The sequence below is a fragment of the Pituophis catenifer genome, unplaced genomic scaffold (genome assembly GCF_029215685.1).
Source record: "Pituophis catenifer annectens isolate HBS135680 unplaced genomic scaffold, rPitCat1.0.hap2 SCAF_1, whole genome shotgun sequence".
NCBI lineage: Eukaryota > Metazoa > Chordata > Lepidosauria > Squamata > Colubridae > Pituophis > Pituophis catenifer.
This window is the reverse complement of record NW_027256881.1, coordinates 240,864,446-240,890,362: the sequence shown is the minus strand read 5'-3', so window position 1 is coordinate 240,890,362 and position 25,917 is coordinate 240,864,446. Positions and strand designations below refer to the sequence as shown.

Sequence of the window (25,917 nt, the reverse complement as noted above, 5' to 3'; positions counted from 1 at the left end):
AAGGTGAAACCATCAAAGAATTCGTGGCCGCCCTATGCCAAATTGTAGCCAGCTGTGAGTTTGACCACGTGGACAATGCCATCGCTGACCGCGTGGTTTTCAGCATGAGGGACAGAGGCCTGCAAAAGAAATTCCTGAGCAGGAAGAAACTCGTGCTCAAGGATGTGGTGGAGGAAGCCACCGCATCCGAAATCTCGGAGAAAGCAGGGCAAAGGGAGTCCACAAGATTCGCTCTGCCATGCAATCATCAGCTGAGGAGTCCACCGCTGGATCGGAGTCGGAGGAGGAGGCCACCGTCAACAAGGTAACCAGACCCCCGAGGTGGGAAACCGCTCAACGAAGCTACAAGGGGGAGCGCTGTGCCAGCTGCAGAGGGGACCATGCCAGGGCAACCTACAAGTGGAGAGATGCGACCTGCAGACGCTGCAACAGAAGGGGTCACATCGCCAAAGCTTGCAGAGCCGAGGAACCAGCCCCAGAGCCCTCCAGCCACCGTCCCCGTGAAAATCGAAAAGATTACCAGAGATCATCCAAACGGTCCTCTGGCCAATCTAGACACAGGGACGACGAATTTCCCCGGAGCGGAGCGGTCCACCAGACGACCATCGCCCACACAAACTCAGACAATGCCACCAAGTTCCACGTGACCATCCACGTGGAAGGTTCACCCTGCTCAATGGAGGTAGACTCGGGCTCAGTCTACTCCATTATGGATTGGCACCAACTGAAGTGCCTGCAACCCAGCATCAGCAAGCGAGACCTGAAGCCACTTCACTCCAAGCTCGTCGACTTTGGGGGAAACCCCATCAGAGTCTTAGGAAGAGCCAACATCCGAGTCTCCTACAACGAGTTCCAAGGCAAGCTTCCCATCACAGTCGTGGAGAACAGCCGACCGAACCTGCTAGGAGTGGAGTGGTTTAAGCCGCTGGGGCTATCCATCGGAGGCATCCACCAAATTCGCAGGGATGAACTCGACAACCTCATCGAAGAGTTTAAAGAAGTCTTCGATGGTAAGCTGGGGAAATTTGTGGGGAGGCCAATCTCATTTAATCTGGACAAGGGAATCACCCCAATTAGGCTGAAGCCCCGCCGGGTTCCATTTGCCCTGCGGCCTAAAGTAGACGAACAGCTGGATAAGCTGATCACCCAGGGCGTCCTGGAACCGATCGATCATGCCTCATGGGAGACCCCCATTGTGACCCCACTGAAGCATGATGGGTCTGTGCGCATCTGCGTCGACTATCATTGTACCATCAACAAGGCGTTGGCACAGAGCGCATACCCAGTCCCAGTGGTGCAACATCTGCTGCATTCCCTGGGAACTGGCTCAATTTTTGCAAAACTGGACCTGGCCCAGGCTTACCAGCAACTGCCAGTGGACAAAAAAACGGCGGAGGCACAAACAATAGTCACGCACAGGGGGGCATTCAAATGCAACCATCTCCAGTTTGGAGTCAGCGCTGCCCCCGGCATCTTCCAATCAATGATGGAACGCCTTCTCCAAGGCATTCCAGGGGTGGTGCCATACTTTGACGATGTACTAATCTCCGGAGAGTCACAGGCACAACTCCTTGAAAGGCTCAGGCTTGTCCTGCAGCGCTTCAAGGCCAAGGGCTTGAGAGTCAGGAGAGATAAATGCATCCTAGGAGTACAGGAAGTCGAGTTCCTGGGCTATCTCATAGATAGCACTGGCATCCACCCCACCAAATCAAAAGTGAAAGCAATCCATGAAGCTCCGAGCCCAAAAAACAAAACGGAACTTCAGGCATTCCTTGGGTTGCTTAACTTCTATGCCATGTTTCTCAAACAGAAAGCCACAGTTGCTGAGCCACTCCACCGCCTGCTGGGGAAAGCAGTTTCCTGGAAGTGGGGCCAAGAAGAGGAAGCAGCATTCAGGGCCGTGAAAGGACTTTTAACTTCCAAAAGCGTCCTCATCCAGTACAATGAGACGCTCCCCATTAAGCTAACCTGCGATGCGTCACCTTACGGGGTGGGGGCAGTCCTCAGCCATGAACTGCCCAATGGCTCCAAAGCCCCAATAGCCTACTTCTCAAAAACCATGTCTGGCGCGGAACACAACTACAGCCAACTGGACAAAGAAGCCCTGGCCATCGTTGCAGGAGTGAAACGCTTCCATGAATACCTCTACAGGAGGAGTTTCACCATAGTAACCGACCACAAGCCGCTCCTAGGGCTCCTCGCAGGCGACCAACCCACCCCGACCTTCATGTCCCTGCGGATGACGAGATGGGCCATCTTCCTAGCTGGCTACTCCTACAGGCTCGTGCACCAGCCAGGCACAGCCATAGGAAACGCCGACGCGCTGAGTAGATGCCCATTGAAGGATCCAGTAGAAGACCCAGCCCCCACGCTCCACCTCTTCCACATAGACGACGATGCCAGCTGTCCAGTCTCATCCGCAGATGTGGCTGTCCACACCCAAAAGGACTCCACACTCCGCCAAGTGAAGTCCTGGGTCCTCAGGGGGTGGCCATCTGAGAAGACGGAGGAAAAATTCAGCCCATTCGTCAGGAAGCAGAAGGAGCTGTCCACCATGAAGGGCTGTTTGCTATGGGGAGACAGGGTGCTGATTCCAGGCACTCTGCAACAGCGGGCGTTAGAGACATTACATAAAGGGCACCCAGGCATCGTCCGCATGAAGGCCCTGGCATGGAGTTACGTCTGGTGGCCCTCACTGGACAGAGACATCGAAGAATGGGTATCCAGATGTGACCCGTGCCAAGAAGTTCGCCCAGCACCACCACAAGCCGAAACAGCGAAGTGGGAAACCCCCAGCAACCCCTGGTCGAGGATCCATATCGACTTCGCGGGTCCGATGCAAGGGCACCACCTACTCATCGTCGTCGATGCCTTCTCCAAGTGGCTCGAGGTGGTACCCATGGCATCTACCACAACGGAAGCGACGATCCGGGCCCTGTGCCGCCTTTTCGCCACCCATGGACTGCCGGATGTGCTGGTCTCCAACAACGGCCCCCAACTCACATCCCTGGCCATGGAGGCATTCCTGGCAGGACTGGGCATCCGCCATGCCCTGTCCACCCCGTACAGGCCGGCTGGGAACGGACAAGCAGAACGAATGGTGAGACTCACCAAGGAGGCACTCACCAAGATGGGCACGGGCGACTGGCAGGAAAGAATAGATAACTTCCTCCTCACCCAGCACATCACGCCGCATGCCACCACCCACAAGAGCCCGGCTGAATTGTTGATGGGCAGAAGGTTGAGGTCACCATTGGACCGGCTGCACCCCCAATACAGCCCAGAAGTGACCGCAACGGCCAGCCGCCCGCTTCGCGCCTTCAGCAAGGGAGATTCGGTTTTCGCGCTAAATTTCAGCAGCTCTCCTAAGTGGCTGAAGGGGAAGATAGACAACACAACCGGCCCGAAGTCCTACACCGTGGAGCTGGAAGATGGACAGGTCTGTAGACGTCACATCGACCAGCTCCGGAAAAGGTGGCGGGGAGCGCAAGAAAACCAGCCTGACGAGGGAGGCCTACAACACCCCGATGAGGTAGGCCTGCAACACCCCAACGAGGTAGGCCTGCAACACCCCGACGAGGTAGGCCTACAACACCCCTGCGAGGTAGGCCTACGACACCCCGACGAGGTAGGCCTACCACACCCTGGCGAGGCAGACCACCGCCACCCCGACGAGGCCAGCCAAGCACACTACCAGGCGCTAACACACCGACAGTCCAGAGCGGTAGACCGGGGCCAGCCGCATGGGGGATGGCAATACCAACCCAGCGAGATGGGCACCCGGCATGACAAGGCGAGGGACCACCAAAACAGCCCTCGAGTAGACCGGGACATACCCCGAAAGGAAGCATCGCACCCATCCTGCAAGGGCAATCAGCGACAGCCCTGCCAGGGAGACCTCCACTTCAGGCAAGTAGACCAGGGACCATCCGAGGTGGGCACACCACAGCCCATGGGTGAGGGTGGCACACAACACCCCGGCGAGAGGGACCCCTGCCCAGCACAGAAGACAACCCGGCAACAACAACCCAGCCCAGATGAACCCAGCCACCAACCTGCGGTAGACCAAGGACTAGGGCGAAGGGAAAGCCGACAACAACCCAGCCAGGGAGGCCTGCGCCACCCCGGCAGGGGAGACCTCCACCAACCTGCGGAGGTAGCCCCATAACGACATCCCGACCAGATCGACCACTGCTGACCCGACGGGGTAGGCCAATGCCAGCCCGGCCAAGGAGACCTGCGCCACCCCTGCGAGGTCGGACAGCACGACCCGAGCCAACACCATCCACCGCTGGCAGACCGGATCCGTGGGCACCGATCCGAACCACCCCCCAGACGACAACGAACCGAACCGCAGCCGAACCGCAGCGCCCGGGAGACCGGGGAGGAGCAAGTGACAGCCTGGGACTTACCGAGACTCAGACGCTCTTCCCGGGTCGGAACCGAGCAGCCTCGACGAGAAGATAGATCCACAGGCCAGGAGGAAGACCACCAGAACCAGCCATCCAAGGTCTGCGGTCCGGCCGGAGGCGCTGAGGGTGACCCCGCACACTCGCCAGCCGAACCGAGCCCGGTTCCAGGGAGGGAACCAGGAGACACAGGAGCCCCGTCCGTCCGGGTCGGGGACGAGGAAGAAGTGAGACTGCGCAGGTCAACTAGGGTGCCGAGGCGTCCTACGTACCTGCGTGATTACGTGACTTTTATTAATGAACATTGATTGTTTCAGACTAAGAGGGGAGGAGTGTTATGTCCTTATAAGGACATCCGCCCAGATTGGCTGCCAGCCATCGGGCGGGAAAGTTTGAATCACTGTCAGGGGCGGTGCGACTGCCAGAGCGAATATAAGGAGAGCTCCGGCAGCGCGCAGCCAGTCTTGCTACTGTTTCTAAATAAAGTTATTAATGTAACGAGCTGGTCGCGTCTTCCATTTCCTGCACCGATCTAACAATTTCTGTACTGAATAAACTGCAGGATTAATATTTAAGGCCTTTCCTATAAAGCTTCATGGCATCACAGTTCTTTTAATTGTTTCATTCTTATCAAGATTGGCTTCGATATACGGCAGATTTTTTTTCCCAATAGAAGGAAACCTGGATAATTTCCTCACTGAAGTTTTTAGCTGTTTGTTACCTGTAGGAAATGTTGCTGGCTGAAGAGCTCTTTTTCCAGATCCCAGACTCTTCTCATACTATAGCCACAGTGTTCTGAGCTCGTGTTCTGCTCAGACTGTGGTGACTACAGCTCCCAAAGGGAGGATTTTCTCCTTATTTATTCCTCCCATCTGTGACTATTCTGACCAGAGGATGCAAAGCAGAAAACCAGGCAATTACAAATTTGAAGAGCTCTATTGGCAGGTTGTAAATTTTGAGTTTATAGCAGGAATCAAATGACTAAGAGAAAGAGCAGGTAATCTTTCGAATGCAACATGTCTTGAATCATCAGAGTCAGCTGTAAAAATCCAGCATCCAAGCAGCAGAGAATCCATGAGCCAGTCTGAATATCAAATCTTTGTTCTAGCAGCTGGAGGATCTGGTGGCTGCTCTCATACCATGTGCTGATGTGTCTTTTTTAGGCACAATGCTGTTCTCTCCTTTCAAGTACATGCACTTTGCTCAGTCCTCCATAGCTCCTTGTGTGTTCTAAATTAGCTTCCCTGACATAATATGTTCCCTCAATATCTGAATTGGACCTCAATTGCTCTGACTCATTGGCCTTTTAGCTAACAAAAATGCCTGATTCCCTCATGCTTTTCAGGCCAACAAACTGTCTGTTCCCTCCTTCAACCCCTGACTCAAAAGACTGGTGAAATTATAATAGGAAAGGAAATATGAATCCAGTACCTGTCAGTGGGTTTAGGGCTACATCTAGTTGGACCTTTGATACTAGCCCTCATCCATTCATTACCCTCCTTGATTGACACTGATAGACTAATTAAAAGGGGGAGGGAACCACCAGTTTTTCCATTTTTTCCTGTCATTTTCAGTGGAAGAAATTGACAATTGATAACATTATTGCCAACTTTGCATTATTAAAAAATATAGGTCTACCACTTATCTATTCCATGAGTAAATTCCCTTTTTAAAATAAATGTACAAACTTTTTAGTGATTTTGTACAATTAAAAAAATATTTTTATAACCAGTGACCAGAGGGAAGAAGACATTACTGCTACAGTGCACAATAGTCTGTTGGAGCCAAGAGATTTGCATAAGATAAAATGCAGCTCAAACAGCCCCACAGTAAGCACCATTTCACAGCAGCCACAATTCAGTGCAGCCGGTCCCAAAATGGCACTTGCTTCCGGAAGTGGGCCATACAGCCTAGGATCGAGCAGCTTGTTCTTCTTCTCCAATGTGACATTAATGATAGCTATGGAGATCTCAATGTGATTTTCAGAGCTTTCAGAAGGAACTCTACAAAGATAAGTGAGTGATTGGTGACGGCAGGTGAGGAGAAGTGTATGGGATCTGGTGGGTTGTGAAATATGCCAAAGCTTGGGGGGAGTCTGAGGGGAAAGAAGTAGAGCCTTCCTGGGCCTCTACCAACTCCCTGGTGCACCCTGATTTTTATTTAATGACTTCATCAGGGACAGCATGCATGGAGGTTTGTAAGTGAGGCAGTCACATGGGTGCTTCAACTTAATGGCCATCACAATTTCTGAATATAATTGAGAGGCTCCAGTTGTTTATTTATTTATTTATTTATTTATTTATTTATTGGTTTGATTTATATGCCACCCTTCTCCAGAGACTCAGGGAGGCTTACAATGCGTTAAGCAATAGCCATCATACTTTTGTATATACCTGCTTAGTAGGGCTTTGCACACACACCCCCGCAAGCGGTGTTCTTTTTTTGTACAAAGTCATCTTATTTCCCCCACAAACCGGGTCCTCATTTTACCTACCTCGAAAGGATGGAAGGCTGAGTCAATCTTGTTGATTGAGGACTACCTATGACAATTTCATTTACAAAATGATCTATTTCTACTACTAATTTCTCATACTACAACATAAATGCATTTATTTTTGCTTACTTTACAAAGTCTTGAATGGTCTTGAACGCCAATTATACTTGCAAAGTAGAATAATAGAATAACAGAACTGGAGGTTTTCTAGTCCAACTCCCTACTCAAGCAGGAAACCCTATACCATTTCAGAAAAATGGTTGTCCAATCTCTTTTTGAAAACCTCCAGTGTTGGAACACTTGCAGCTTCTGGAGGCTAGAAGAACTGGAAGCACTGAAGTCTGAAGAACAAAAATGTCTTTCCTTTTTAGGGAATGGAGGTTGGATGAAAGATATATGGAAGACTTCTTTAAAGCACTGACAAAGCTGAGAAACTTAAGATACCTGAGGTAAGAAACTGCTTACATTTTATCCTAGATGTTACTAATACAGAAACCTCTGCATAATACTAGAAGTTTGTATTTGTATGTTACTCTAAATATTGTTATATCAGTCTCTTATCAATTTCTCATGGTCAACACTAGAGGAGGCTTTGCTGAGGATTCCTGCAGCCTGGGATGGAACTGTGTTATAACTGAGACGCTGAGAGACAAGGAAACAGTTTGGAGAAATGTAAGGAAAGGTGCACTATTGTCATAGGAATTCCTTGATTAGAGGCAGGTTATAGTGTTAGAGGGCCTCCTCTAGAGTGAGAAAAGAGAGGGACAGGGCTTCCCCACCTGTTTTTGTGGTTTTGTATTAGGTCTGAGAAGGTGTGTGTGCATGTGATGGTTGTAGAGGAACTGTGAGGTTAAGAAAGAGGTTACTGTGGCATGAATTGGCAGGAGGGCCAATGGGATTGCTAGGCAAATAGCAATCTGCTCTTGATGGAGGGAGTGAATTAGAGTGGTTGTGTGGATAATTGGTTAACATGGAATTGATGATGTGGTAGAAATGAGCCTGGGCACCGTCTTTCTTCTAGTTGTCTTTCAAAGAAAGAGGGTACTTCTCCGGTTCATCACAAATGCATGAAAAAGTAACCAAACTTATACGTCCGGCTTCCGGCCTGGGCACAGCACGGAAACGGCATTGGACATGTTGGTGGATGATCTTTGGAGGGTTCGGGATAGGGGTTGTTCCTCTATCCTGGTCCTGTTAGATCTCTCAGCGGCTTTTGATACCATCGACCATGGTATCATGTTGCGCCGGTTGAAGGGGCTGGGGGTGGGGGGCACCGTTCTGTGGTGATTCTCCTCCTACCTCTCTGACCGGTCACAATCTGTGTTGACAGGGGGTCAGTGGTCGACCCCGAGGCGCCTTGCGTGTGGGGTGCCACAAGGGTCGGTCCTCTCGCCCCTTCTGTTCAACATTTATGTAAAGCCGCTGGGTGAGATCATCCGTGGCTTTGGGGTGGAGTTCCATCAGTACGCTGACGATACTCAGCTGTACATCTTCACCCCAGGCCACCCCAACGATGCCCTTGAAGTAATGTTCCAGTGCCTGGAGGCCGTGTGGGCCTGGATGGGGAGAAACAGGCTCCGACTCAACCCTTCCAAGACCGAGTGGCTGTGGCTTCCGGCGTCCCGATATAGCCAGCTGGTGCCATCGCTGTCTATTGGGGGCGAATCACTGGCCCCCACGGACAGGGCTCGCAACTTAGGCATCCTCCTGGATGCACGGCTGTCTTTAGAAGAGCACATGACGGCCGTGGCCAGTGGGGCTTTTTATCAGGTTCGCCTGATACGCCAGTTGCGCCCCTTTCTGGATTGGGACTCCCTATGCACAGTCACTCAAGCACTCGTCACTTCCCGCCTGGACTACTGCAATGCTCTCTACATGGGGCTCCCCTTGGGGTGCACCCAGAGGCTACAGTTAGTCCAGAATGCGGCCGCACGGGGGATTATGGGAGCGACAGGGCGCTCACATATGACACCTCTCCTGCACGAGCTGCACTGGCTTCCTGTGGTCTTCTGGGTGCACTTCAAGGTGTTGGTGACCACCTTTAAAGCACTCCATGGCTTAGGCCAGGGTATCTGCAAGACCGCCTTCTGCCGCCAATAGCCTCCCACCGACCGGTTCGCTCGCACAGAGAGGGCCTCCTCAGGGTGCCGTCGGCCAGACAGTGCTGGCCGGTGACCCCCAGGGGGAGAGCCTTCTCTGTGGCAGCACCTGCCCTCTGGAATGACCTACCCCCTGAGATACACACGATATCAGACCTCCGGACTTTTCATTGGGCCCTGAAAACACACCTATTCCATCTAGCCAGGCTGACTTGATCCCATCCTCTCAGTTTTAATTGAATTCGGTTTTAATTGGGTTGTTTTAAATCTTGGGCCGAAATTATTTAATTGTTTTTAAATTGTTTTTAAATTTTATATGCAATGTTTTATCTTGGCTGTACACCGCCCTAAGTCCCGTAGGAGAAGGGCAGTATAGAAATAAAATAAAATAAATAAATAAATAAATACTTCCCAGAGTAACATACAGTATATAGAGATCCACATCTGAAAGTAAATGCTACTCATTGGATTGTTGTGTTAGTTTCTCATTTTTATTAAATCTTAGTAATAAATCTTAATAATCAGCTATCAGTCCTATTTTTCTTCCAAGTAATCGCTGCCAACCTGGTTTGCTGTAAAAGAAGCCTTAACAGACAGTAACATGGATACAGTTACATAGTACACATAGTTTTGCTCTTCCATCAATCAAGTCTTGTCACAAGTGTTTTCAGAATTGCTGTGGCTACTTGATCAGTCACAAACAGTATGGACCCAATCAAGCCATCTCCTGTTTGCAATTAACTGCAAGCCTTCCCCGCCCTAGTTAATTGTAGGTTAACTCTCCATATAAGCACGGATCTTTCTGCTTGCTATTTGGGCCTAGACGCTGTTTAGGCCTAGATGCAGAGCCAGTGCTGAAGCACCTGGACACAGAGCCCCGAGCAGAGCTGCAGAAGGGAGGAGAACTTAGCTAAGGAGTCCTGACGGCTGCAGCAGAGATAGCAGCAGAAGAGGAGCCGAACAGCTGTGTAAAGATACTCCCACGGAGCTAGATGCAACTGTGAGTTGAGATAGCTGGGAGCCTTTTGAAGTCTCCAATTTTGGCTTGCCTTTTGCTGAGTTGAAGCACGCAAGCCAACATCTGAACTGTTGCTGCTGTTGGAGCTACGATCGGAGGGAGAGCCGGACAGTTTCCCTCCCAGGAGCTTCAAACCACGTTTGCTGATTGAATTGTTTTTCACAGGTGACTTTTAGTTGTGAAGCTTACGCTGCTGCCCTTCTACCACCTCGATGATGTATCGACACCAAAGCTGTTTAGTGTCATGTTAGTTTTTTCTTATGGACTGTTTCAGTATTGTGGAGAGGAATTTAGGGAGATGGCCTGGCTTCATTTAACCAAGATAAGACTTTGTTGTTAATGCTTTTTTTAAAGATATAGTGTTTTTTAAACATTTTCAAATAAAATATATTTTTATACAAGACTCCTCTGCTAGTTTTATTTCAGTCCTAGTGTGTTTGCTTGTGAGCTGGTTCACGGTTCGGGGACAACCCTCAACCCCATCCTGACAAGTCTCCTGAGTTAGGGAAGGAGGTAGCAACAACTGTATCAATTGTATCAACTTTGGAAGTGATCAAATAGATCTCTTTGTTGGTGCCTGGTTGTAAGTGCCATTACATGAGGTTATAGAGACAAGCTGGGTGTCAGTGTTCCAGAAAACCCCCCAACTCCAAGTAAAGACTCTGAAGCAAACATTTTTCAAAGTTCTATTTACTAGAATAGGTGAACTGTCACATCTGGGAAAACTTTGGAAGCCATATTAGGCCGTAAACTTTGAGCTGCCACTGGGGATGGTTACTGCCCAAAATCACCATTGGATTTCATTGCTTGATTGTGGTGGAGTCTCTAGACCGAGAGTGCTCCATGTCTTGGAGATGAGGTCTAGTTCTGCTTTCATGGCCTCCATGACAACTATGGGCTTCTCTCTGACTTCACTCATTTTGACAGTCATATGTTAGAACAGGGGTGCACAGGGCAATATCCATCACCACAGGGAGAATCTGAAGAAAAAAGGAAGATTGGATGCCAGAATTACTGTAAAATACACAGCTTTATTAAGCAAAGTAATATCAATAAAGCAATATAGTTAGTTACACAGGGGAAGTCTCATCCTGTTCAGCCATGACGGACAATGATGGGAAAGGGAATTAATAATGATGTGTCTGCGTTTTTACCATTTGTGCACTTGTGATTAAATCAAAGAAATATTGGAGTAGGATTCACATCTTAATAAAGAAGATTCTTGAAGTGAATATTAAGATAAGACTTTTCTCTTAGGCTTAATAGATAAAGAACTTGAAAATAAAATAGAACTTGAATGTTACATATTCTGGCAACAAAAAGAATAACCTATGCAAAATGAAAAGCTATTTTGATTCCCACAATAGAGGAATGGCTGCAATGGAGTTAGAAGAAATGGCTAAATTGACTACTTTAATTAAAGAAAAGAATACAATTAATTTTATTTCTACTTGGAAACCTTTTCAGGACTATGCGTGTGATATGAAAAAAAAAAATTTTTTTTTATTTAGGTTTTAGTGATTAGATATGTTCGTTGTTATAGAAATGTCTAGCACATATTATTATGTAAAAGTAAAAAGTTGAGGTTGTATGTTCTATTGGGCCAAAGAGAGTCAGAAGTCAATGCTTTTTTTCTTTCTTTTCCATTTTATTCTACACTTTTTCTTCTTCCCCTTCTCTTCCCTCCTTTCCAATTATTTCCATTATTCTTTATATTTTATACTTTTGATAAACTAATACCAATTTGCAAATAGATGTGTACCTGTGTGAGAGCAGGTCAAGGTGATTAATAGTCAAGCAGTCCCATCCAATATTGAAGCTGGAGATTCCCAATACCTGGAGTTCCAAAGATCTATAACCACTTCATTCCTATTAGAACTGAGCCTGTTCCATCCAGACTCTTAAATTTTCCAGATACTATGAAAGGACAACAGCAGCATCTCTTGCATAGCTTGAAATTGAGATATATTACTGCATATTGTCTGCATGATCTAACCAGATCTGAATGGATAGATAAACTTGACCAAGAGTAAATATTGAACAGGTGAGGGAGGACTTTCAGCCCTATGGGGTCATGAAGTCAATTGCTACTTCCCCCATCAACGTCAACTGGAATTGGCTGCAGAAAAAGAATGATGGTCACTGGAACAAATGTTGTCACACAGCCTCTCCAGGATAAAAAAATGAATGTTACTGAAATCCATCAAAAATAAAACAGCAGAAGGATGGGCTCTCATCCTCCACCCCGGTTGTGCTAAAGGTCATTGATAAGCACAACCAATTCTTTGTCAATAACTTGTTGGCATATAATCAATGTACTTTTACCATCTACTTTATCTGAACCAACAAAAATATAACGATCTTTAATAAATTTTCAATAATCAGCTAATGAGCAAAAGTCAGGTTTGCACACCATTGCTCTATATAAACTATACTGTGCTTCTCATATTTTGCTCCTCTTGCACACCTCCTATCTGAATTTCTAATTTATTGGACTCTGCTTCATTTTAGAATTCGGTCTTTCAGCTTCACACACTAATTATGCCCCTCCCCATCAATAAAAATATATTAGATAAGGTGAACCATCTCATTCTTCAGTGAAGCTTCAAAATATGGGTAACCCTGATTCTATTGACACTAATATTCTTTATTAGTTCCAGCTGATAATTTGCACCAGAGAGTTAAAGCAATCCCCTAAAAAATAAAACCCACCCCAGGATGCAATCCTTCTAGAAGAAACATGAGAGGTAGAGTTGCTGAAGCTGTTTTTGAACTTTGCATCTATTTTTACTGAGGAAAATGAAGAGTATTAAAAAATGACTCTATTTGAAAATGTTATAACCCATAATATATAATGGTTATTAACAGGAATTTATAGTTTATTACTGACAGCTGATTTATAACCAGAACATGTCAAAATTTTTATCATTAAATGAAGGAATAACTATAGAGTGGGAAGTCTAGAGATTCTCAGTCATCCAGGTCATAATTAACCCAAAGTGCTTTACGTGGCACAATGGCTTCAAAGAAGCAGGAAGGGAAGGCATCAGGGGGGGGATCCCCCACACACAAACATCAAACGCAACTTCCCCCTGCTCAACAGCTACAAACTCAGAAAAAAGAACTTGATGTGGGAGATTTAAAAGAATTTATTTCTAAAACTTTGGATGAAAAATTTCAAGAATCTCAACAGGAAATAGATCATAAACTTCAAAAATCACATGAGGAATTTTTGCAGGAAATTAATGAAGTTAAAGATATGGTGAAACAGAATCAAAATATGGTGACCAAAAAAATATCAGAAGTGGCGTCTGGCCTGGCAAATTTTATTGGGAAAGTTGATTTTAAAGTTGAAGAACTCAAATTAGAAGTTAATGTTAGGATGAAAGATAATGACTATAAAATTGAAGAAGCTGATAATAAAATGCAGAGAATTGAAGATGAGATTGTCATGATACAATTCCGGGCGATGGAATTTGCCATACGGCTTCGGGGAATTCGAGAGGAGGAGAGACAGGACTTGAGACAAGTTTGCTCTGAAGCCCTGGCTAAGATCTTACAAGTTAACCCTGATTTGGTATTTCACAAAATAGATAAAATTTACAGAGTGAACTCTTGGGTGGCCAGACAAAGACAACTGCCTAGAGATGTGGTCATATACTTTACTGAGAGAGAAATTAGAAATGAAATCCTCCAAAAATCTTTTCACACCTCTGTACAAGTGGGGGGCTCACGACTTGTAATTTTTAAAGAATTACCTCCTAAAATGCTGAAAGCTAGAAAAGAATTTGGTTTTCTTGTTAAGGAATTGAAAGATTTACAGATACCCTTCCGGTGGGATGCACCAGCTGGGATAATTTTTAGATATAAGGGAGAAGGATATCGATTGAATACCGTGGAGAAGGCACAACATTTTTATAGTACTATTCTTAAGGAAAGAACACCATCTCCATGTACATCTACAGTTTTGGAGATTAAGGAGAGTGAAGAGAGGCAATTGGAAGAACAGCCTAAGCAGGAATTAGAAAATGTGCAAGGTGCAGAAGGAGGTTTTCTGAGTGAGCCCTTGCTGGATTCTTCTCCAATTTTGGATTTGATTCAGTTGACTGAAGTTAAAGATCAACGTATAACTAGAGCTCAATCCAAGCTACTTAAACAAAAGCAACAACAACAACAGGAAAGACAAGACAAGAAGGCAGCTAAGAGTACCCCACAAGAGAGTGGAGCTATGGGAGGAGCAAGATCGAAGCTCTTGGATGAACTTCAAATATTTTGCTCTGCGCTCCAGAAACAGGCCGATGACCCTTAAGTGTTTATCTTGGAATGTTAATGGGTTGAATTCAGCACAGAAAAGGAAGAAACTATTTACATATTTGAAACAATTTAATAATGATATAATATGTTTACAAGAAACGCATATTACAACTCAAGATCAGAAATATTTGATAAATTCAAAATTAGGAGTACATTATATATCTTCAACTTCGCAGAAAAAGAATGGTGTGGTTATTTATGTAAATAAAAAATTAACAGCAAAAGTTATAGAAGTAGATCAAGATGGTAGGTTTGTAGCAATTGAATTGCTTACAGCAAATGGTCAAATTCTTTTGATTGGAATTTATGCTCCCAACCAACAACAGGATTGTTTTTACAAGATGTTACATACTAAAATATTGCAATGGGACTATAGATCTATTTTATTTATGGGAGATTGGAATGGAGTAATTGATTCTAAATTAGACAAAAAGAGCTTGGCAAAGTCTAGAATTAGACTACCGCAGACTTTTTTTGATATGAAAGAAGATATGGAACTAAAAGATGTTTGGAGAATACATAATCCAAATGAATTGGATTACACTTTCTTTTCCGATAGACATAGATCCTTTTCTAGGATTGATTTTATCTTGTTGTCAAATGATCTACTTATTAAGACAAAAAGAACAAAGATTTTTCCAAGAACTTTGACTGACCATAGCCCTGTATGGATAGAAATTGAGATGGATAAGGTTGAGAGACGTTCTTGGAGATTAAATGAGAACTTGTTTAGATATGAAAAAAATACAATAGAACTTAAAAAGCATTTGAAAGAATTTTTTGAAAGAAATTTGAATAAAGGTACCCCAATTGAAATTGTTTGGGACGCTAGTAAAGCTTATATGAGAGGGGTACTTATCTACATGAATTCTAAACATAGACTGTTCCGACAAAAGAAAAGATCTGAGTTGGAAATGGAAATAAAGAATAAGGAACAGTTACTTATTAAAAACCCAACAGATGAAAGAATACGAAGTGCTATAAAACTTTTGAAAGACCAATTTCAAATGCTTATGGCGGAACAAGTTGCAACAAGTTTACAATACGCGAAGCATAATACATTTTGCAATGCCAATAAACCGGGCAGATGGTTGGCTTACACACTGAGGAAAAAACAAAGTATACGGACTATTGATAGTATTGACATTGGAGGGAAAGAAATTTTTCAACAAAAATTAATTAAAGAAGCTTTTGTGGATTATTATACTAAATTATATGCCAAAGAAGAGGTGCAGAATGGACTTATAGAAAAATATTTAAAGGATAAGAGAGTTACAAAAATTACTGATCAACAAAAGGAAAGAATGAATTATCCTATAACAGAGGAGGAGATAATAGCAGCAATTAAGCAGCTAAAAACAGCCAAAGCTCCTGGCACGGATGGTTTGACTGCAGTGTATTACAAAACTTTACAAGCTGAAATGGTGGAACAACTTAGAGATTTATTTTGCAATATTCAACAAGGGGGTAAAATACCCCCATCTTGGACAACTGCTTATATATCTTTGATACCAAAGGAACAAGTTGGTCCTAAAAAACGAGAGAACTACAGACCAATATCTCTTTTGAACACAGACTATAAAATTTATGCGAAGGTATTAGCCAACAGGTTGATGCCAGTAATCCAAAAAGTGATTCATGAGGACCAAGCGGGATTTATTGAGGGCAGATATATGAAGGACAATGTAAGGCAAGTAATAGACTTATTGGAATATCTTGATAAGAATAAACAGATTTCTGCAGTGCTGGTTTTTTTGGATGCGGAGAAAGCCTTTGATAGAGTGGATTGGAACTTTCTACTAAAGACTTTAAAAAAGATGGGCTTTGGGGACCAATTTATACAGGCGATTTCAGCAATTTATCAAGAGCAAAAAGCACAGATTATTATTAATGGAAGTTTGACGACAGAGTTTAAAATTGAAAAAGGAACAAGACAGGGATGTCCGTTGTCCCCACTTTTATTTATATTAACATTGGAAGTCTTGCTAAATACAATACAGGACTCAAAAATTTTGAAAGGTATAGTGATAAGGCAAGAGGATTATAGAATAAAGGCATTTGCAGATGATCTGGTTGTTACCCTATCACAACCAATGGAATCAATAATCCTGATGAACGACATTATACAAGACTATGGTAGAGTTTCAGGTTTTAAACTGAACTCAAAAAAGACTAAAATGATAGTTAAGAATATGACACAAGATCGTAAACATGAGCTTGAAAGGAGGGCAGGTTTTGAAATTGTACCTAAGGTAAAATATCTTGGAATTCAGGTTGCAGAATCAAATATGAAATTGTTTCAAAATAATTATGAGGTGTTGTGGCGAGAGGTTCAGAAAGACATGGAGACTTGGAAAAAGCTGCAACTGTCTTTACTTGGAAGAATAGCAGCAGTTAAGATGAATATTTTGCCAAGATTTCTGTTTTTGTTCCAAATGATTCCGGTGCTTAAAAGTGATAAACAACTGAAAGTCTGGCAGTCTGGTGTGAATAGGTTTGTCTGGAACGAGAAAAAGCCGAGAGTGAAATTGAAAATTATGCAAGATGTTCCAGAAAGAGGAGGCCTTGGACTCCCAGACCTACAGTTGTATTGTGATGCAGCAGCTTTGACTTTAACAAGTGACTGGTTTGGAAATGAAAAGGCTGGAATGTTGAATGCAGAAGGTTTTGATCTTGAATTTGGATGGCATGCTTACTTATTTTGTGATGATAAAGTTGATAAAGTATTTAAAAGTCATATACTCAGAGATTCTTTGATGAGAGTTTGGAAGAAGCACCGACTCAAATGGGATTATAAAATACCGCTATGGCTGGATCTTGGTCATACCTTGTGGAATACAAATATAATGTCACTCGGGGGGTTTTTATACAAAGAGGTTCTTTTTACAGATGCGGGCAGATGGCAGCTGAAGACATTGCAGACACTGTTGGACGAAGGGATTAATTTAACCTGGTTACAATATAATCAATTACAAATGAGATGGAAAGAGGACCAAAAAACTGGTATTATGTTGCATGAGGAAGAATTGGTTAGACATATAAGAGAGAAAGGTCCAATGCATATTAAAAGGCTTTATAATGTTTTGTTAGAAAGAGATTCAGAAACGGAATTAGTTAAAGATTGTATGATTAAGTGGGCACAGAACTTTGAAGAACCAGTGATGCTGGAAACTTGGGAAAAAATTTGGGTTCAGAATGTTAAATTTACACAGTCGCAAAACCTGAGAGAAAATTTTTATAAAATGTTTTATAGATGGCATTTAGATCCTAAAAAGTTGTCATGTATGTACCCTAATGTTCAGCCAAAATGTTGGAGATGCGAATGTTTGGATGCTACATATTATCATGTATGGTGGACCTGTAGGAAAGTTAAGGCTTTTTGGATAAAAATTTGGTGGGTCATGCAGAATGTTTTGAAGAAAAAAATTCAATTTTCTCCACAATTGTTTTTATTGGGTATAGTTAAGGGTTTTACACGGGGTGAAATAAAACTAATATTGTATATGATAACAGCAGCAAGATTGTTGATAGGTAAATACTGGAAGAATGAAGCTTTGCCTACTATCGAGGAATGGACTTTGAAGATGGCCAGTTTTGCAGAGATGGCGAAGATTTCAGCGTATTTAAAAGACTGTTCACAAGAGACTTATGAATGGGAATGGAAAAGGTGGATAGAATATGTTCAGAACAAATACCAAACTAGAAAGTATCAAATAGCTTTTATTTGAAAATAATGTATTAGAAATATTTTAATGTAAAGAGACAAAGAGGAAAAATATATAGGGGGAGGGATGGGTTCAGGTTTATATATTAGTGTTATTAGTTATGAGTATGTAATAGGGAAGTCTGGGGGGGGAGGGTTAGGGAGGGTTAGGGAGGATGGGAAGTTTGGGGAGGGAGGTGGGGGGGTGAAAAAAGGGGTGAAAATGTAATTGTAAAACTTTTGCAATAAAAAAAAAAAAAAATAAAACAGCAGAAGGATGGGCTCTCATCCTCCACCCCGGTTGTGCTAAAGGTCATTGATAAGCACAACCAATTCTTTGTCAATAACTTGTTGGCATATAATCAATGTACTTTTACCATCTACTTTATCTGAACCAACAAAAATATAACGATCTTTAATAAATTTTCAATAATCAGCTAATGAGCAAAAGTCAGGTTTGCACACCATTGCTCTATATAAACTATACTGTGCTTCTCATATTTTGCTCCTCTTGCACACCTCCTATCTGAATTTCTAATTTATTGGACTCTGCTTCATTTTAGAATTCGGTCTTTCAGCTTCACACACCAATTATGCCCCTCCCCATCAATAAAAATATATTAGATAAGGTGAACCATCTCATTCTTCAGTGAAGCTTCAAAATATGGGTAACCCTGATTCTATTGACACTAATATTCTTTATTAGTTCCAGCTGATAATTTGCACCAGAGAGTTAAAGCAATCCCCTAAAAAATAAAACCCACCCCAGGATGCAATCCTTCTAGAAGAAACATGAGAGGTAGAGTTGCTGAAGCTGTTTTTGAACTTTGCATCTATTTTTACTGAGGAAAATGAAGAGTATTAAAAAATGACTCTATTTGAAAATGTTATAACCCATAATATATAATGGTTATTAACAGGAATTTATAGTTTATTACTGACAGCTGATTTATAACCAGAACATGTCAAAATTTTTATCATTAAATGAAGGAATAACTATAGAGTGGGAAGTCTAGAGATTCTCAGTCATCCAGGTCATAATTAACCCAAAGTGCTTTTTTAGGCGGTAACTGGACTTTCTTGAAATCCATTTCTATAGAGTGGGAATTTCAGAGGAAATAGAATATCAAATTTATCTTAAACAACATACTTTGAGATTTAGTGTAAGATATTTTGCCACTAGTATATTACTCCCATAATGATTTGAAAATGAATATTTTTTTTCTGTGAAACGTTGAAAATGTAATGAAAATATTCAATCCCTTTTCCATATGGGGTGGCAATGTTTCCTGCTCAGCAATGCTGGTAAATAATTCATTGTAGATTGGAACAAATTTTGAAAATTGTAATCCCATTTAACTCCAAAATCCTTTTATTAAAGGTCATTAAACGATACATTTCTTAAAAATATACAAAATACTAGAACTGAATATATTAAGAGCTACAAGAATTTTATAACAATGCTAATGTCAGAGTTCCAGAAAACCGCCCACTCCAAGTAAAAACTCTGAAGCAAGCATTTTCCAAAATTCTATGTACTAGAATAGGGATACTGGCACATCTGGGAAAACCACATCTGGGATCTGAGAGGTCCGGGTTTTCCCTCAGTAAATCAAAAAACCCCAAACCATCCCCTCACTCCTCAGTCGATCACATGCTCCAATCACCATCCATCCCATCTTGAGACAGCACTCCAACCACTCCTTCTCCAGATGCAGAATTGGCCTGACCTTGACAGACAGGAAGAATGCTAAGTCTAAAGGAAACCCCTCTACTAAATCCCCCCTCCTACTTTCCCACACATGAGAAGGTGGCAGCATGGAAGCTTCCGGCCTAATATGGCTTTCAAAGCTGACAGCTAATCAAATTGTGGGAATTGAAGGCCATGCATATTTTCCAACGAAACAAACTAAGACAGGAAGACCATTTAATTACAAGGTATTCAGAATATTCTGATAAAAGGGTTTCCTCTAAATCAAAAAGGGAACCTTGAGAACCTTTATAGTTAAGACATCAAAGAAAATGCAAGAGAAATGGCGATTGGACAGGACAAAAGTAACTCCCCCTTTGCATAGGAAATCAGTTACATGTAGTCCAACATGATACATATTTGCATCCCATAATACTACACATCCTCATTAAAATGAAGTATGACAACAGAAGGGGCCTATATTTTAAGATGTTAATAAGGAAAACAGTTATTTGGAGTTCAGAAGATACCAATTAGCAGTAACAAGCTTTCTCTTATCAGAAGACATTTTCAGACATCCCATCCTATAACTTATCATTTCAGTTTAGGAATGTTAGAAGCTATCAATCAATCAAGTCTGCAATAATTTGAAAACATCATTTAAAAGGTAGAAAAATAAGATTACCGTATTTTTCAGAGTATAAGACGCACCGGAGTATAAGATGCACCTACCTTTTTTGTTTTTTTGTTTTTAATAAAAAGGTTTTTTTTATTTTTTAGACAAACATACAATGTATTTTCTTTGAACAGAGTATTTGGCTGGTTCACAAATTTAAACAGTGTTTAGTCATTTCAATTAAATTTACAATTTCTATATTTCCTTTTTGCCATATTTATTCCTCATCTATTTTTTAAAAAAAACCAATATTACCCTTCATCCTCATCTCTAATCTTAATCAATTTTCCCTTCTGTTCTATATTATACCCCTTCCCATTGTCATTTTCTTTTGTGTTTTAAAATCTTGAACTCTCCTGTTTTGCCCTAAATTTCCCATTGTTTGCACCTACCTTTTTTGGTGAGGAAAAAGAAGAAAAATAAATCTCCCTTTGCCTCTGCCTAATTTTTCCTCTTTGCAGCAAACAGCAAACAGCCTGCTTTACTTTCAGTTTTAGTTTCAGCATAGCTTGATTAGCACAAGGGGAAAAAAAATCTGCTCCAGCAATTTACTTCCTTGTAGCAAGCAGCAGAGCTCTGCGCAAAACAGCTGAGAGCAAATCAGCTGAGAGTCGGGAGGCCGATCTAATCAACTTGTGCTAATTAGCCTATGTTGAAGCTGAAAGGAGCTGGTTTTCTTTGCTGTTTGCTTGCAAGGAGGTAACTGCTGCGAGGCAGAGGCCAAAGGGTGGGGGCCAGTGGGTGGGCAGAGCTACATTAGGTGTATAAGACGCACCTAAATTTTCACCCCCTTTTGGGGGGTAAAAAAGTGCATCTTATACTCCGAAAAATACAGTAAAATACAAAATAACTAAGTTACCAAGTATAACAATGTTTTTGACCATGTTTTTGGTACTACAAAGTCCATTTTGTGTGGCCCTCAGAATGTACTTCAATGTTTAGATTAACTTTTTATTTTAAAGGAAATTTGATTTAGAATTCCATTCTATTTGGAATTCCTTTTTGTGATTACAACTGCACACATGAAATGTGCCAAATCCAGCAACTTATTTTTTTACTTTGACCATAATTTATATATCATATATAGGGTATTTTAATGTATTGTTAATATCTAACTATATGACTAGATATTAAAGTTAATATCTAACTTTAGATTTGTTGATTATCTGTCCATAATTATTGCTTTTATTTCATTATTATTATTATTATTATTATTATTGGTTAATCTTTAGTGAGATTCACAGCCTTTGAGGCTGGTTAATAGCTCAGCAGCTCGAGTCCTAACCAAGGACCTAGGAAATGTTAAGGTATCGTCGGAGGATGTAAGCTGTTCCGAGTAAAGTGGTTTTTTTGTAGAGTCGAAATGTTCAAGACTGGCAAATTTAGAATTTCTAAATAGCAGGGTAGCCCTTTGGGTATTGCTCCAAGGGCTCCAATTACAATCGGGACAACACACGATTTCTTTTTCCACAGTCGCTCAACTTCAATTTGCAAGGCCCGGTACTTTGTGATTTTTTCTTGCTGCTTATCTTCAATCCGTGCATCACCAGGTATTGCAATGTCAATGAACCATACTTTTTTCTTTTCAACTATTGTTATGTCAGGTGTGTTGTGGACCAAGTGCCTGTCAGTCTGAATCCTAAAGTCCCACAAGATCTTTATTTATTTATTTATTTATTTATTTATTTATTTATTTATTTATTTATTTATTCAATTTATATACCGCCCTTCTCCTAGTGGACTCAGGGCGGTGCACAGCCAAAACTAAAATACATAACAATACAAAATTTAAAATTAATTAAAAGAATTATATACTTTGGCCCGAATTAAAACAGTGTGAATTAAAACCCATTAACAAATTAAAACTAAACAATTAATAACCATTAAAAACTAAAAAAGGGGGGCGGGGTTCACGCCAGCCCTGCTTGCTGGAAAAGAAGAGTTTTCAGGGCTCGGCGAAAGACCCGAAGATCCGATATCCTTCTTATCTCCAGGGGCAAATCGTTCCAGAGGGCGGGAGCTGCCACAGAGAAGGCCCTCCCCCTGGGGGTCGCCAGCCGACATTGCCTGGCCGACGGCACGCATAAGATCTTGAGTTTCTCATTCTCTAAAACTTTCTCAACTTGATGTTCCCAGTGTTTTTTGCTGTACTCAAATCCAAACTTTTGGCACAATTTCCAGTGAATGATCTTAGCAACACGGTCATGGCGTTGTAGGTAGTCAGTTTATGAAATTTTGCTGCACCCACTGATCAGGTGGTCAACTGTCTCATCTTTCTCATTACAGAGGCGGCATTTGCTGTTGGTGGTAACATGTATAACATAATAATAATAATAACATCATCATTATTATTATTATTATTATTATTATTATTATTATTATTATTATCATCTGTATCATCTATTTTTATATTTGATACTGCTAACCAGAAGATTTCATTGTAATTCTTCTCAATATCTGCTATATTTTCAGGTTGGAGGATTGGTCCTTCACAGAGTCTTGCAGCAGGCATCTTGCTGAAGTCTTCAGGAAAAACCAGAGATTGAAAGACTTATGCTTGTCCCTTGAGGACACAGAAGACAGAGCTGCGGAATTGTTGTATGATGGACTTCAACATCCAGATTGTAAAATAGAAACACTAGGGTGAGTGTTCAGTATTTGTTTTTCAGTTTGATATGTGTTGCTTTCTCTGAGAATAATATCTATGGAAAGACAATTACAGTTGTGATATTTAACCTTATTCTCTTCAGTTCCTTCCAGAGTATTATGCAGTTCCTTTCAGAGTATTATGCAGAAAAATAGATTACAGTTATATCATAATCAAAATGTTATGAAGATGGTTTGCTGGGAGATATGAGTTCCGAGTTCCTCCTGAGGGCAGATACTTTATTAGGTATTAACTGCTGAGAATGTGGCAGAAGGGCTAATTTTTTTGGCGAGGAGGAGGGTCCACTTCCTAGGGATTAGCTCAGAAGGTTATAAGGGATTAAGATGGACCTCAAAGGAGATTTAAAATTGACAGTCTATAAGAATGATATTAAAAAAGATGCTTCATGGGACATTCAAAAGAAAACAGCTCTTAATAATTAAATGAGATATGCAAATAAAACTTAACAGAGTGTGGGATATTTTTCTATATTGGATCTGCTAATCAAGTTTTTTTTTTAATCTATTCTCTCAGAAAAGAAACTCACCAAATCAGACTTTCCAGCCAACTACATTCCAAGTGATCAGTTGGATGGTTTCCTATAGTTGATATAACCATTTTACTTAATCAAATAAGAGTGCTTGAGCAAAAGAAGGAGATTTTTTTTTGTAATTTTTTTTTATTTTTTCCAACATAAACGGAAAACAGAATTTTTTTTCCAGAACGAAGTCTTGATCTGGTCACAAATGAGTACACTAATTTAACAAATGTAAAACAAACAATTTTAACATAAATTTCAACATCTTAATTAATCTTTCTATTATCTCATCATACATCTTAATCTTCTACTAAAACAAATTTCCTTTTTATATTCAATTATAAGTTCAATTATAAATCGAAATTCAAAACCGCTTTATCTAAATTTTTTATCCCTTGCTCCTTTTAGCGTCAACATTAAACACAAAAACAATCTATTCTATTAATCTATATATTTACCTTACAATTTTATCACCACAAATCTTAATTTCAAAATATATACAACTCAATTTTTATTTCAATTTATTAATCAAGATTTCTTTCTATTTTTCTTGTTTTCTAAACCCAATCTATCCTGTTACTGTATACTCTTAAATGTTTACACAGAAATCTCAAAATTTACCATTTCATTTTAATTATCCCCCAACATTTTCTTTTTCACCCCTTATTAATAATTATTCTTCAATATGTTCTCCTCATTCTCCTCCATTACTCCACCTATTATTTGCTGATTTCCAGCCTAGCATATTTTGGCTGAGTTTTCAGCATATTATCCTCCTTAACTCCCCCTTTTATTTGGCTGATTAACAGCATTTTTTGTTTGGATGATTAATAGCATTTTCCTCCTCTACTCCACCTATTATTTGGCTGATTTCCAGCATTTCATTCTTTGGCTGATTTCTCAGCATATTCTCCTCCATTAACTCCAATTTCTATTCTACAAGCCTATTAAAAATTTATTTTTCCACATATTATTTTTTAATCCACTATCTCAACTATACTCTTCCAGGGTGTATCCCCATTTATTTCTTAATATTAATCATTCTTTTTTTTTTTTTGGCTTTAATTTATATGCCACCCTTCTCCGGAGACTCAGGGCAGCTTACAATGCGTTAAGCAATAGCCTTCATACTTTTGTATATTTATACAAAGTCAGCTTATTGCCCCCACAATCTGGGTCCTCATTTCACCTACCTTTGAAAGGATGGAAGGCTGAGTCAACCTTGAGCATGGTGAGATTTGAACTTGCAGTAATTGCAAGCAGTAGTTGTTAATAACAGTGTGCTTTAGTCCACTGTACTACAGGCTGTTTCATTCCCAATATATATTAAATATAATCACAATTATAATTTCCAAAAAGAAGGAGATTTTGACCGATTTTTACTGATGTTGGAATAATATTATCAATACTTCCTCCAAATATACACAGTTATGTCAATTTCTCTGTCCCTAAATTGTAACTGCTGTTCTTCGTTCCCATAAAATTCTATATTTAGCAACCTCTGATCTGGGACTGGAGATTCTATATTTGAAGGCTCAACAGCTACTGATGCTGGCAATTACCTCAAACCAGCTTTCTCATTTTCTAATTTCTGGGCTTAAAGACAAATAGATCAGATTGCAAGTTGAGATCAGAAAATTGCTACCACTTGGGGAGCAAAGAGAGTTTTCTTCAATAATGAATGACAAGGTGTGGTGGAGCATTCACTGGCAAAGTGGGGTTTGAATCAGGATAGTTCTTCCTTTGTGTTTATCCTTGATGTTGAAGGAGTTTTCTATTTTATAAAGTTTTGGGTTGTGATTAGGACATCTAGAACTGATGCTATGCTCTGGTTTGGCTCTCCTCCCAGGATTTAATGGGAGTGATGCATAGCTGTTATATGGTATTTTAAAACTTTTCTGAAGCCAAAAGTTAACTATTTAAAATCTAAAAACAGAATAAGGTATCCCAAAGGTGCTTTTTCAAAAGGCAACTGGATCTTGTTTTTTCTTTTAAGATATTTCACCTCTCTTCCAAGAAATGTTTTCAGCTCTGATCAAATGGTGGAAGATGGAATGATTTCTGAGAGTTGTCGAGGCCACTTGAAGGTTTATCTGTGCCCTCGGGGTCACCTCTGACCAATGTTGAATACTTAAATTTCAGTAGTCATCAATCCCAGTCTTAAAATGAGTTTAGAATCAGTGGGAGTCACTGATAACAATGAACTAACTAGCTACTGATAATGAGTCCAGTCCTGCCTTTCTTTTCCTTCTGTCCAAGTTTTGCAAGTACTTTTTCCAGGTATATGTTTTATTCCAAAGTATGCAAACCATTATTGTTAGGGAAAAAA

The 25,917-nt window shown here is 41.3% G+C and overlaps 1 protein-coding gene across 1 annotated transcript in view; it reads left to right on the top strand.

The window, feature by feature from the left end:
* LOC139308574 (NACHT, LRR and PYD domains-containing protein 12-like) overlaps positions 1-25,917 on the top strand; it is a 54,626-nt gene that overhangs the window by 8,757 nt on the left and 19,952 nt on the right. The window contains 2 exon segments of the mRNA XM_070932181.1: positions 7,275-7,352; positions 22,876-23,046. Coding sequence (XP_070788282.1) covers positions 7,275-7,352; positions 22,876-23,046 — 249 coding nt within the window.